The 15,000-nt window shown below is 41.1% G+C and overlaps 1 protein-coding gene across 15 annotated transcripts in view; it reads right to left on the bottom strand.

Moving 5' to 3' along the window:
• LOC125044594 (CLIP-associating protein 1-B-like) overlaps positions 1-15,000 on the bottom strand; it is a 363,686-nt gene that overhangs the window by 19,207 nt on the left and 329,479 nt on the right. For 12 of the 15 annotated variants that reach the window (XM_047641327.1, XM_047641328.1, XM_047641334.1 and 9 more), the window contains 8 exons: positions 4,990-5,083; positions 3,678-3,773; positions 3,055-3,212; positions 2,814-2,923; positions 2,473-2,599; positions 2,077-2,330; positions 1,687-1,835; positions 205-489 (listed from right to left, as the gene is read on the bottom strand). In XM_047641327.1, coding sequence (XP_047497283.1) covers positions 205-489; positions 1,687-1,835; positions 2,077-2,330; positions 2,473-2,599; positions 2,814-2,923; positions 3,055-3,212; positions 3,678-3,773; positions 4,990-5,083 — 1,273 coding nt within the window. The remainder of the gene's footprint in view (positions 1-204; positions 490-1,686; positions 1,836-2,076; positions 2,331-2,472; positions 2,600-2,813; positions 2,924-3,054; positions 3,213-3,677; positions 3,774-4,989; positions 5,084-15,000) is intronic. The other 3 variants (XM_047641323.1, XM_047641331.1, XM_047641336.1) reach the window with 3 other exon arrangements.

A 15,000-nucleotide genomic window follows, 5' to 3' on the forward strand; every position in this document is an offset into this window, starting at 1 on the left:
ACGCTAGTGACTGCTATTATTCCTTTACTCCAGCAATTAAAGGAGTTTTTATTATACAGTGAAATTGGGGATAAATTTTGATTTTCTCTGAAGTTAGCACAAAACACTAATATTGTAAATCTAGTAAATTCACTCAACACTCATGTTACTCTAACTTTTTGAGGATATATTAAGAGTGAGAAAGTTAATGGGACTGTTACTTACGTAGTGATGCTCCAGAGCCCACCTTGAGTCTCTGGGCCTGGGCATACTGTGAACGAGCCTGTGCACGCCTTGCGGCCTGCAGGTCAATGGCACTGTTGGAGCGGAAGTTGGTGGGTGTGTGGGAGGGGGCAGGGGAGTCTGGGGAGTCCTGAGGGCGGTGGGAGGCTGGGGTAGGGATGGCAGAGCGTCGCATGCCACTTTGGGGGAGTCTTGATGACATTCCAGACAGGTTCTCTGTGCTCCCAGCCGTCGAAGAGGAACGTGACCACCCGGGACGCGCTCCAGCTGTTGATGTGTGTCCAGTGACGGCAAGATGCACCCATCCAGTGTCGGTTTTGTGATTTCATCCAAGTGGCAGCACACAGTCCACGTAGAGCGTATGCGCAACATCCAGGCACACACACAAGCCACAGAGGTGGTGTAGTTGAGGTAGGAAGGATTTGGGGGAAGCAAGCAAAGGCCAAGCATGAGCTGTGTGTCATATGCTTGCCAGTTGTAAACACTAAAGGTACTAAATACACAACCCCATCAAAATAAAGTCATACCAAAAAATAATAATCAAAGTAACTACAAAGACGCACACATGCGCAAATTGAACTACCCACATTAGAAGATTGTGCTAAAATGTGTGTCATAACCCTACCCAAATTGATTGTTATGTACACACACACATGCAAAAAATAAATATAATATGTATGTCAAGTGAGTCCTGCAGCAAAATTGATGTACTTCAACTAAATAAACTTGCATATGATAAAAGTAAACAATTAAAACCATGTCTTTTAACGAATATTAATGAGCCTTTTGTTGCACAACTAAGGATAAAGAAGTTTGAAAAAAGAAAAAAGGAAAGGGTAATATTAATGACTAATAGAAAGCATTGTAAAATATATGCACACAACAATAAGAAACTGATTTCCACCAATCTAATTTTAACAATGTCTTTTTATTAACATGTATAATTTCACTTGTGAATTTCAAGGGGATATACATTTATTTCCACAAATTGCTGCAAGAGTCTTTGCCTTCAGTGTTTAAGAAAATGAAAGCATTCCTGCCAATACTTTTCCTACCTGTAAAACCATCTGTTACCACTCACCTCACTAGTACCCTGACTAGAGGTAGGTCCAACTACTTGCCATCAACAACACTGATCCAGCTACACCAGCTTCTTTATACTATGTCATGTATCATGTACATGTATATATATGTACACATAACAAATACACTAAAACTGATCCTATTACATAGTCACATCATACTAGCAGTTAGTAACAAATACTGCCATCTATGTACTAAAATCAATAATCCCATTGTCATTCTTACTAATTCCTTCTTATCTGTCCACCCTAATATGTTATGATGTGACTACATCATCTTCCAAAAAATGTCTGTCTCACTAAATCCTCGACCTGACAACTTATCAAGAAACCTTCCTTTCATAGTTCCACACTTTTCTATCTGCTGACTGACTGTCCATACCTGACTTCTGGGAGTTGTGCAGAGACTGTGATGAAGATGAATTGGACATGCTCATCTCTCCCTGAAGCATCTTCTTGTAGCTCGGGTCCAGCGAGTTCAGCAGTTTGTCTGCCTCGTCCTTGAAGTGGCCCGCAAAGCCCCAATATGCTCTGAAGTAAGGCTTTTTGGTTAAAGTCTCTGCTCATATGTGAAAAAAAATACTGACATTTCTCCCCCTAAATGCCCAATATCCATTTTTTTTTTTTTTTTTTTTTGCTCTAATAATATAATACCAGTATTCTGCTCTAAGATTTTGCTTCATCCTGGCACAAATAAAAAAATTTAATCATTTTTCCAACCAACATTTACAGTACCCAATTACTCAAAAGGATTTAACTGAAAAGGACTTACTTTCTGGAGAAGGCTCTTGCTTCGGGATCAGCATCTGTGATTCCCTTCTTAATTGTCTCGGCAAGGATGAGAACGTGCTTTTCCATAGAATGAGTGGGCCACGTATGCACTAATTGATCTAAAACCTCACACAAGACTTTGCGGATCTCTCTATTCTTGCTACCGATCTCTCGCAAAAGGATAGGAATTAGTTTATGGTGGTGAGTGTTTTGAATTATAAACCGAATCGTGACAATGCCAGAGGATGCCATCACCTGTAATTGTGAGAGAAAGAAATTGAAATCATCAAGTATGAAAGTAGTTAAAACTTAACTTTATTAAATATGAATAAAAGTCCCATTTTTACACCTTCATATGCTTTATGTACATATAAAACATCATTCAGATTGTACGAACCTTGGCACTGTTGGGTATTAAGTAAATAAGATTTGGCAGGACAGTCTCACACAAATGGTCAACCTTATGGTGAAGTTCCTGGGACATGTATGCAACAGTGATACATGCTTCTCGGACCACCTGTGACCTACAAAAGATATGCAAGTTATAAAGCTGACAATTTCAATTTAGGCATCTTTGCTGTACAACTAATATAACTCTAGAAAACAAAATAGTTCCACAAGCTCCTAAATCTTAAATCAGATAATAAATCTAATGTATGCTCTTTTAAAACTTGCTTTGAAATAATCACAATTCATCATTATTCTCTACAGCAATTAAAATTAACTACTGTGACTTACCTGAGATCTTTGATAGACAATTGCATGGCAGGTTCCAAAAGCCGCAGATGAGGATAAAACTCCTCATACCCAGTGGCACCAGCAATTAAGAGACTTCGCAATTTTTTCAGCTGTAAAGATACATTGCAGTCTTGGTTAAAAATTTCTCTGTAACAGTCAGTATGAGAGTTTATGCAACTGCAAATACCATCAGTATTTTATTTCACACTTCAAAACTAAACATACATAAGTCTATACTTACTGCCTCTACTCTCTTGTCCCAGTCATTACTGGGGCTGGAGATAACCTCCCTGGTCTTGGTGAGGTTGTCCTCCAGTTCCCGGGCAGAGTAAATGTTAACTTTAGGAACATCCTCAAATGAGGCAAAGAACGAGGCTTCATCCACAGCTCCAGCAGGAGCTAAAGGGAGAAATAATTCAGTTGATTATTTTTTGTATTGGTAGTGGAATGCATTGGTATTAATGTCATACATTTATTACAGTGTTTATCTATTCTACAAAGCATCTGTAATTTATTAACCATGAAAAATAAGCATTAAGACTAATAACTTTTTACATAAATGCAATAACATATACTAAGCCAATCAATTTGCTTAAAGAAAATGCAAATCATTCACTATCTAGCAATTTTAGGCTTTAGCTCAAATCCTCTCAGAAAATGTTTATAAACACAAAGGTGAATTATTTGAAAATGAAAAAGTTTAAAAATGCTGTTAGATTTATAGGAAAGGCATAGAGACAGATTCCCCAGCTTCTTGTTCAAATCAAAGAACAAGATGCTCAACCTTAAAAAAAAAATAATAAAATAAAGAAATAATAAAAATCAAAATCACATTTATTAATGAATAAATAAGGTCGTTAGTACCTGTAGATGAGGATGATGACCCTGCTCTCCCCCGACTGATAGATGGCACTCTCTTGATTGTTGTTCGAGGGCCCCCACCACCACCACTCTCCCCTGCTATATGCACACACGCCAACATAGTCATCATGCATACAGGGCCAGAGGGGGCAAGGGGAGAGAGGAGGGGAAGAGGACATTATGACACGTGTTAGTACTGTCACGCAGCAACACAAACCTTTCCAACAAGTTTCCGTACGTGAAGTAGTGCCATCCACTTCCTTCATTAATTAGTATTTGAGAACAAATGGATGGAATCAACACTGGAAAGTTGTTGGAATGGTTCTGCTTCTAGTTTGTGGAGTCCTTGACTTCAAAATAAGCCAAACTAAAAGGGCTGCACAGGGTTAGCGTACAGATGGTAGTCTGCATACACTGTACACATCACATGCTAAGCCATAATTACGGATTTTCATATAAAAGGAGAGATAACTTATATCATCTTCTCCTTCTTATGAACAGGCAGTAAATATGACATTATCACTTTGGCACACGCTTTCACAAACAATGCAATATAAAGCTTGGTTTTGCTTAAAAAGACAAAACTGATCAATGACAAACTATTTGTTTAAGGAAAGTCACTCAGATATATAGCACATGCCTGTGAGGGCTGTTCCAACCTCTTATAGCTTGCCTTCCTAAGAACTAGAACTATTATACTACAGTTGCTAACTTAAGCCTCATTTACTTTTGGTTGAAAAAAAAAGCATATTTATCTTTCATCAGGACTGGGAACCATAATTTTCTCTTTATATATATATATATATATATATATATATATATATATATATATATATATATATATATATATATATATAAAATGAAGCTAAATTTGGAATACTAAACTTAAGCAATAAGGTTTACACTGCTTTCTGAATATAGCCTCCTACATCTAAAGTTACCATTCTTTATCTTTTAAATAGCTTACATAAAAGTGAGAATAACATAAATAATCTATACTGAGCTTGTATCAAATACAAATTATGAGGTAAAAGTGAATACTGTACACAACTATCAAAACATAGGTTTTACTAGTGACAATTTCACCCATTAATATCCTAGGTTAAGCCTACAAGGTTGGGAAAGTAGAAGGGTTACACACTAAACATAAACGCACATCACTCCATCTCCCCCCCTTGAACTTCAACAAACGATTAGAGCATTCGTCATCCAAGTACCTGACACCCTCCATGGCACAGAGGCTGCCAGGCACAGAGTCGTTAGATCAGGCTCACAAACTCCCCCCACAAGGAGAGCAATCACACGTCACACTAACCTCCGGCACTCTTTGGGGGTAGGGCAGCCCCAAGGACGGATCTTCTGACAGGAGGGGCACTGCTGGCTCTTGATTTGCTGCCTCCGGATTTGACCTGTTAAAATGCACTTTGTATTAGAAACTTTGGTATTTTTAAAAGGAAAGCATTGGGGGTTGTTCTAAACAGGGCTTCCTACAAGAATTACAATTTTCCTTTAAAAAATACTTACATGAGATATCTATACATAGAATCAGTGTATGCATTCACATATAAATGTATATACCTCACACAAACACAGACAAACATTATATATATATATATATATATATATATATATATGTAATATATATATAATATATGTATATATGTATATATGTATATATACATATATACATATATACATACATACATATATATACATATTTTTACAGTTCTGATACAATACAGTCAAATAACACATTTTGAATGGAAAAATATAAATGTATACTCCTCTAAAATTTATATCTTATAAATTGAACCCATGTAAATATTGGGGATATCATGTGGTTGTCCAATTTAAAATACCCATAGTCCCCCATCCCAACAAAAAAAGAGATAAATAAAAAAAAATAAAAAATTAAAAATAAATAAATAAAACAAATAAAATAACATAAATAAAATACACACAAACACATAGCTTGAACAACCACCAACTCTGTCTGGAGATGGGCAGGAGAGCCATGAGGAAGCACAACTCTAACAAAAGCCTTTTCGTAACCTCTTTCTCTCTCTCTCTCCTCCTTCACAACCACTCCTTTGACACCTTAGTACAGCTTGCGGCAACATGTATCTAAACAGAAATCAAGCACACTAACAACTCAGGAGAAGTAGATCTGAATAACAGAAATAAACAAACAAAACAAAAGAAAATTATAAAAATGAATGAAAAAGCATGCTTCTCCATTGATAAAAAGTGATCAGGTGTGAGGCCCAAGCAAAATTTTCACTTTCACAGGTAACTTCTATAACATGAATAAAATCATATTTTGGGCTGTTGAATCAAGAATGACAGTATTTACAACACTAATGTTACCATAGTAAATAACATATCAAGAAATTTATTGCATTTTCAGCATTATGATATGTTATAATAGAACTGGATCACACTATATGATGCTGTACTTCAGTACAAGAATCCTTATAATTGTAATCCTTTCAAATACACCAAATACACAAATGTTTCTCTAAATGTAAATGAATAAAAAATGTGTGGTGTGACATTTAAACATACATTTGGAGTGGTGAAATATAATATAAAATTTATCCACACTTCAATAACTTACGCAACAGTATGTGGTGCATTAGCAGGCTATTTGAGATAGCTTTATGTCAACATGAGACTGGATGCATGCTACATGGAAACAATCCACCAAAGGCTGTCACTTTCCCTTTTATCAAAGACACCTTCATGAAGCAACATTTCTGATCTCCATTCTTCATACTTCATTTTCATGCCTAATCATTACAAAGGGTGTGTATTTACCTAACAACAAAAGAACAAGTCAAGAACAAGTAGAGGAGGATGGTATTCCACAAAAAATTTAGTGAAGTGTTGTGTTACCATCTGGGGCCAAGAGGTTCTGTCACACATACCACAACACACTGTCATTGTTCAGTAATCATACAAACACATCACACAACTGAGTGAGCAATACCATACTAATTAACATGAGAATTCACCTGTTGTATTATTGGCACAATCTATTATAACTTAAATATCTATTTCTGTTTCCAATATGACTGCTTGGTGACAATCAAAACAGGAGTATATCATTCACATGATGGTTATCAGATACTTTAAGAGTAAGATCATATATATATATGACTTAAATATCAAGATGAGAAAAACAGAGGTGAAGGGGGGAGAGGTGAGAGGGTGAAAAGACAAATGAAGAAAGGAAGTAGATGGAGAAAAAGATATACAATAGAGCAGACAAAATGTTGATGCTATTCTGTTTCTATTACCTTAAGGAATAATGATATCTGTATTAAAATACTATCATTAAAACTATGATAGTATAACAGAGACCTAGTAACTGTGGGGGCACTGACATCAACATATACAAAGATGGGGGCAATTTCTACATATCTTAATCACCAGGTCGTTTAGATTTTCACTATTACATATGGTAATACAGTACTATCTTACATATTTATATACTAATATATTGCCATCTATTCTATTGCATTAACAGTCACACAAAAAGATTCATACAGAGTGCATAGATCTTATTTAAAATTTCTTATAGTAGCAATGGCACTGGTATTGCAAACCGAAAGTATACAGATAACAGAATATAAATAATGATTAATTGGTACTAGGGAGAATCTGTTACAACTCTGTTACTTGCAAACAACTTTGGAGCCATGAATGCAATTGTAGAGAAAATACCAACTTCCATGTAAAAGTAACAATAATAATTTACAGATTATGACCATGTGAGCTTACATATCAGTGATAACAAATGGTGTGGAAGCTGCTTACCACATCAACTGTGGATTTATGTACTGTCCACAGTAGGTTTTAGTGAATTTTGTTGCTTAGACATGGCACCACAAGTGCTGAGCCACCAATTCGTTGGCCCTAGTAACTTTATTTTTTTAAAGCAATTGATACTGTTATTATCATCACTGACGTTATGATCATTATAAAAATCAAAATACTAGTAACAATATAAATAATTAAATAAATATCAATTTTTCTGAAAATCAAGGAAAAGGGTAAGTAGGGCTACTAATTGACTCCTTAATGACTAAGCACTTGTGGAGCCACCTCTGTGTAATCACACTTAATAAGCTAAAATTACAGTGGACATGGCATGTACGTCATGCTATCTCTGGACATTGGGTTTATACTTTATATAAATTATCTATTCTATAATTCTACTTAATGTCTATATTTCAACAATATCCTTATCAACAAGGGGAACCACATAATCTAATGCATGCATGAACTTCCAGTAATACTTGGTTTGAATTTTGATCAAACTCTAGGTCATATAATAAAGTTAGTTTTATGTATATCAAATTATGTACAACATACTGCAAGGCAAGACTAACTCCATACTCCAGGGCAGTTTGTTCAAGGAAAAACAGACTGGACACTCACGGACACACACAGACACACACACACACTTCCAGATCTGTTACTCTCCAAGTAGTAAAACAATTCATACACCTAAGGCAGTCCACTAGCATCATTAACTAGTGCACTTCCAGTCTTAAAAGCTCCACCAGACACTTCACAATCAAGGTACAATGGCTCCATACACTAGATGCATTCCCAAAGAAGCAGCACACATTCACAACCCAACTACTATACCCTACTAGTCATTTCTCCTAATCCTTTCACCAGGCACACACACTCACTACCTTGGCCGTGGCTCCTGTGTTGAGAAGCTGCGTGCAAGGAATGGGAGAGAGAGACAGGAAGGTCAGAAATGTGTGTCCAAGAGAGAATATGTATGTAGTGTTTAATAAAATGTTCTAACTGTTTGATCACATACAATCCTGGAGACCTTACATCACCTTATAAACTTCACCAAACGTACACTGTACACTGTTGCCGTACCTGCCCGAGTTGCTGTCTTCTCATTCACACTGCCCTGATAACCATGTTCACTTACAAGTTTTTAGTAGGAACTCAAGAAAAGGCTTTTTATCTTTATATTTTTAGATTCATTTCATTACTAACCAATGACTACAACACCATATCAAGTTCCTACTAAAAAAAAAACAAAAAAACTAAGGTTTCAACAGAGATACTCATGCAGCCTCCGCGTGGCTCGCAACACATGCATCTGAACCACACAAAATCAAGACTGGTTGATGGCTTTGACTGGAACAAAAGCTCCAGACTTTAGCATGCACAACCCAGACTCAGCTGGTGGAAAAAGACCATTAAAAACTACCTTGCCCGTTGTTCCTCTGTGTACGTATGGCTGGGCATAGAAAACAGGGAGAAAGGTAAGGCGAGGGGGAAAAAGATAAAAAAGTCGGAGTCATATGATTTTTCCTTTTTAAGCGGTTAAATTAGACCCCTGCAGAGATTAAGCAGAGCTGAATAATCAGACCTTAATATTGATGCTACTACTGCTAGCATCACAATAATGTCATGCAGAGTATCTGGACACATCCCCTTTTCTTAAAAGTGCCTAATAGTGTATCAATATCAATAAGAATATAAATAAATAAAAATAAATAAATAAATATCAAGAGAAGCCTTTTTGATATAATGAGTCTTTGAATTACTCATCTGAAATGAAATATGACACTGCAACTAAGATATCAAACCATATAGAAATGCACAAGCAGCCAATGGAACAAAAAGCATCACAGAACAGAGTAGTGTACAGTAAAAGAGTATGGAGGGACTTAACGTCATTTCATATTGTTTTACTTATACCATATGTCCAATATATACATTTTACTTCATAAAAGAGGGAGGATGGCCAAGCAAGAGTAAGAGGAAAAGCAAAAGAACAAGAGAGAAAGGGAGAAAGGGAGACAGGGAGAGGGAGAGGGAGAGGGAGAGGGAGAGGGAGAGGGAGAGGGAGAGGGGGAGAGGGGGAGGGAGGGAGGGAGGGAGGGAGGGAGGGAGGGAGGGAGGGAGGGAGGGAGGGAGGGAGGGAGGGGGAGGGAGAGGGGGGGGAGAGGGGGGGGAGAGAGAGAGAGAGAGAGAGAGAGAGAGAGAGAGAGAGAGAGAGAGAGAGAGAGAGAGAGAGAGAGAGAGAGAGAGAGAGATTGTAAGAGGAAAAGCAAAAGAGAGAGAGAGGCAGGGAGAGGGGGGGGGGGGGAGGGGGGAGGAGGAGAGAGAGAGAGAGAGAGAGAGAGAGAGAGAGAGAGAGAGAGAGAGAGAGAGAGAGAGAGAGAGAGAGAGAGAGAGAGAGAAAGAGAGAGAGGGAGAGGGAGAGGAAAAGCCTGGGCAGGGTCTTCAGAAGTGGAAATAAGTAATCCAATTGAACCTTTAAAGGTATTTTAGTAACAATGTTCTCAAATAGAATTTCAGACCAAGGCATATATAGAAATATAACAAGCACAGGTAAATACCAGTATGACATCATCTTAACAGAAATAGGCCCTTTCCACATGTAAACCATACATGGATAAATCATTCAAGACACAAGACAGTTGCAAAACAAATACCTGCAGGATACATTTTGACCTTTTAACTTAACGCTGTCTTCATCTTCTTATATGTTATTTCTTACCTCCTGGGTTTAATAGTTGCAAAATGTTAGTGATTTTTTTAAACATTACGCTCAACAACTAAAAACAAACAAAAAAGAAAACTTGAGTTGTGTTAGATGAGTAAATAATGCACCCATTTCACCCAGCACACAATTGTTTTTCTAATCTACTTTCCGAGGCACTTACAAGAAACTCCCCATTGGCAGAATATAAGTAGTGCCTTGCATCAGGAAAGGTTAAATGGCACCTAAATAGAGATCTGGACCATGAGCATCTACCATTACACAAGTTCTGTTGGGAAGGTTCAAAGAATTGCCTCTTCTAAGGCCCCACACGCGAGGCCCGTTCTACTCCAGTAAGCATCGCGTTTGAGGGGCCGACTGTGTATTATAAATTCCAGTGACAACAGTGTGAGTAATCGCGTTGCAGGTGATGGCAATGTGGGGTATGAATGAGGGTGGCACAGTGCGGGTCGGGAAACACCAGCGTTCTGAAGGGGGTCTCCTCCGCCCTCCCTGACCCACCCTCGCCTCCACAACCTCACACTTACAGGTTAAATGATTATACAAATAATTAGAGAAAATCACAAAGTAACAGAGGTTAAGGTTAAGCAGGGTAATAAACCTAGTACACTTTATGCAGTTTATATGTCTATGGTTGCACGATGTGGTAGTAACTCAGAAAACAAAACTAAAACGAAGTAAGACAAACAAAATGGAAATTATGCCGAGAACACAACATTTAGTGGACAGAATTGCAGGTGATGCGCCTGTAAGCCAGACAAGCAGCAGATGGCTTAAGTCACTTCCTTGCAAGATCCTTTACCTTCTTGCGGAGAGCAAGTGGGCGGCGGGGGAGCGATCGCTGCCAAGGGAGGCGTCGTTAGTTAGTACGCCCACGCCCACAAAAGGGGCGGTGTCCCTGCCCAAAACTACAACCTTCTCACTATCCTAAACCTATTGCAACCAAAAGGCTTCATGACAAGTACATGCTTTAGAGAAACGAAAATAATCAAGGAACAGTAATTTCCTTTATTTATATTTGCATAAAGAATGGATTTTTTTCTTCTAAAATAAGATAAATTACATAAATATGAACTAATGTTATATGTACATAATAGCGTGTGACGCTAACTTAAACACGTGTCTTAGTGTGAGAAAAAATACAAGAAACAAAAGGATGAGGTGAGAAGGTACGAAATATGATATGAAGCAAGTGACGAGCCAGACTGGAAAGTGCGGCACTTTTCGTCCAGATCTCGAGTGCCACGACATTTTGCCGCAGTTAAGTGCGGGTGCGCCAAGACGTCAAATGTTCTTGTGTTTTCCATATGTAGAATATTTTATTCAATCTACTCATTGCATTAAATCATTGTGTGTTATGTACGCCCTTGTGAGAAATCGGAAGACTAAATGCAATCTTGGTATAAGCCAAAAGTCTAAATTACATCAGAAATAAAATAGATGAAAACTTTTACAATCTAAGTTACATAACCACAGCCTATTTCTTTGCGTCGCCTATACTTGACTCTAATATCGAATGAGAGAGGCAAGCCAGTAATGCAAGGGGCTAACAAGTCTGGTGTGCAAATGACAGACTTTCCAGCCTGGACGATGAGAAGGGGATGATGGGGTGAGGCGATTAATGTCATGAACAGAGCGAGTGAGTGGACCTGGCAGAGTGACGGCGTGTTTAGTGCGCGTCACGGGACAAGCGGTCTGGGCCCAGCCGACGCGAAATACCCTTTACATGAAAGTTCTGAAACCCCGATACCTTTAAATATCCCAGACTTCGTGATCGAGCCGCCCCACCCCTAAGTATCCTCCCAGACTTTCCGTCCTCGTGTCAACACCCCCATGAGAGCCGCCCACGTGCGCCCATACTATACCACAAGCCCTATCAGCTCTTCTCTCTTGCCGGGAGCCGTCCGCGGTCTCAAGAGCGGCGATTGCCATGCCATGCCACACCCCCCTCCCCCTCCCCCTAATTAGTTCGATGGGGCTACGGGCCATGCTCTTATTCCCGTCGAAAATCTGCTGCTGGAAGCGGCTGGAGAGGGAGAGAGGGAGCGCGAAGCAAAGCGAAGGAAAAGGGGATAGAGAAAAATGGAGAAGTGCAAGGCGGAGAAAATAGGGAAGCGCTAGTCATAGACTAGAAACGGAAGAAATGAATGAGATGGCGGAGGAAGGAAGCCGCAATTAACGATTCTGCTGGGGAAGGGAAACAAGCAAACTCCATGAATAGAGGAATCACACAAAAAAACTAACTTCTCGGGACCGAGACCGAGGCGGCCGCAGGTGCGTATCTTCCCTAGGCACTCGGCAATGCCTCTCGCAGGCTGTCATGTTGTCATTCTGCTCACGCCACATGACGGTCGGGGTGCACCTCCTACCCTCCCTTTCTCTCTCCATCCTTCCATCCTTCCGTCCCTCCATCCCTGCCTGCCAGCTTCCCTCCCTACCTTCCTTCCTTCTCTACCTCCCTCTCTTCCTTCCCTACCTTCCTTCCCTCCTTCCCTCCCTCCCTCCCTCCCTCCCTCCCTCCCTCCCTCCCTCCCTCCCTCCCTCCCTCCCTCCCTCCCTCCCTCCCTCCCTCCCTTCCTTCCTTCCTTCCTTCCTTCCTTCTTCCCTCCCTTCCTCCCTCCCTTCCTCCCTTCCTCCCTTCCTCCCTCCCTTCTTCCCTCCCTTCTTCCCTCCCTTCTTCCCTCCCTTCTTCCCTCCCTTCTTCCCTCCCTCCCTCCCTCCCTTCCTCCCTCCTTCCCCCCCTCCCTCCCTCCCTCCCTCCCTCCCTCCCTCCCTCCCTCCCTTCCTTCTGCTCTCCCTCCCTTCCTTCCTTCCCTCACACATCTCATCCTTTCTCCGCCCGTACCCCTCCACCCCCACCCCCCAAAAACAAGAAAGAAAAAGTGCCGCCGAAACAAACAAGCAAAACGCCGCCCGTTTTACACCAATGACTCTGAAGATCAAACGTCATATAAAACATGATCGGTATCCGATTTACCTTTACGCCACTTCCACGCCCACCCCATGTTGAATCCTTGCCGTCGCCCGCACGCCCACCACGGTGTCATATGCCATTCTCCCCTTCCCCCGGCGCACCTATCATTACCGAAAAAGAGTGCCTGGCCACGCCCGACGCGCGACCGCCATCGGATCTGCGTCGGTCGTCGAGGAAACTCGCGCACCTGGTCGTCATCCCCACGAAATATGGGCAATGAGATTTTGACAAACAGACAGACGAGGGCAGATGGGGGGATTAAGGTGGCCGAGTGATATGTCATATGATAATTTACGAGTTGAAATCAAGGCCCTCCAGATTTTTATCGCCCGCATATTAAATGACTCTTATTACCCCTAAACCCACCGCTCCCCCGACCCTTCCCCTGTCTAAGGAGGCTTACGCAATCATGTATTTGGCTCCACTTCTATTTTCGCTCAGCATGGCCGCATTTCCAAATATCCCGAAGCCAATGCATAGGCAATAAATCATCGGCACGCCCACCCACAGGGACCACACAGCGAGGAAAAGACGCCCATTAAATTTCTGATTCAGCCAACAGATTCTTGCTCCCTCCCACAGACCTCCTGGGGGCTGCATTACCCCCCCCCCCCCCCACTCCTCTTCCCCCTCCTCTTCCTGACGTGTTCGCATATCCTATCACGTCCGGGAAACAACAACAAATCGTCAAACTATCCTGGCGACACACCACCTGCTGCTATGGTGCTAGGGCGTCCTTGAAGGATCTCCCACACACGCCATCCGAAGGCACGGCTGAGGGTTGCCGCCGCCACGCACACAGCCGCGCCCCCGTCCGCACGCCCATCACTCAGCGCCTTCCCGCCCAGCAACCGCGACCCACGTGCATCGTCGGTGCGCGGGCGAGAGATTCGAGTTCCCAGGCCTCCCTAATCCGCCCATAGAGGTGCTAGTCTCTCCTCACCTCCACCTCCTCTTTATCAACTGATACGAAGCCGAACAAAGTCGCCTCCGCCGATAAATAACACACGGGAATTTCACCGCAAGGACCGTCTCTACTGCGCTGCTAATCACATTCCTCGAGGCCAGCGCACGAAAGTACATCCGAATCGGTACCCTTCGGAGGGAAAAAAATCGTGACGACAGTCGGAGATTGATGGCTCGCTCGTCCTTGGGAATTCCTGCGCGAGTCCAACAATTCGGAACAGGCGTGGCTGCCAATGACGAATTCCGGTCACTCTGAGGCCTTTCCGCAGCTTAAATAACCTCCAAGCTAAATTACGTAAATAACAAAGCCATCCATCAAAAATCGATTTATGTTCAACTTCAAAATATCAATCAAGCTAAAGATATGAACAAATAAATAAAGAAATATAACTTTAAACAATTAGGATCTTCCATAACGAATATTAGTAAATCCAGAGATACACTAAATTATCTAAAGATCAGGGAATCAGAGCCTCGTTGGATTCATTTTACAGTCTTATCACGTCAACATACCGATTTCTAATTAATATAATTAATTAAAATCTAAAGACTACTTTCGCCTTTCAAGGACTGTCCGCGGACTGTCTGCCCTTTACGAACACCACTAAAACAGATAATACCAACAATCATAATAACGAAGAAGGCAATGAAACAACGGACAAGGCGGTAAAACAACTACATCGAACACCGTCCGCAGGCCCTCACGACGAGCGTCCGTGAACTGACCAGCCTCTTGCACCGAATCCGGGTGGCGCCCGAGGGGGACCGTCGGCCCTGCGGCAGTTCGGCGACCTTGGCCACCGCCAGGATAGCTACGGAGGAGTAAACCGTGAGTAAAA

This window comes from Penaeus chinensis, chromosome 36 (assembly GCF_019202785.1).
Source record: "Penaeus chinensis breed Huanghai No. 1 chromosome 36, ASM1920278v2, whole genome shotgun sequence".
In the NCBI taxonomy this organism is placed as follows: domain Eukaryota; kingdom Metazoa; phylum Arthropoda; class Malacostraca; order Decapoda; family Penaeidae; genus Penaeus; species Penaeus chinensis.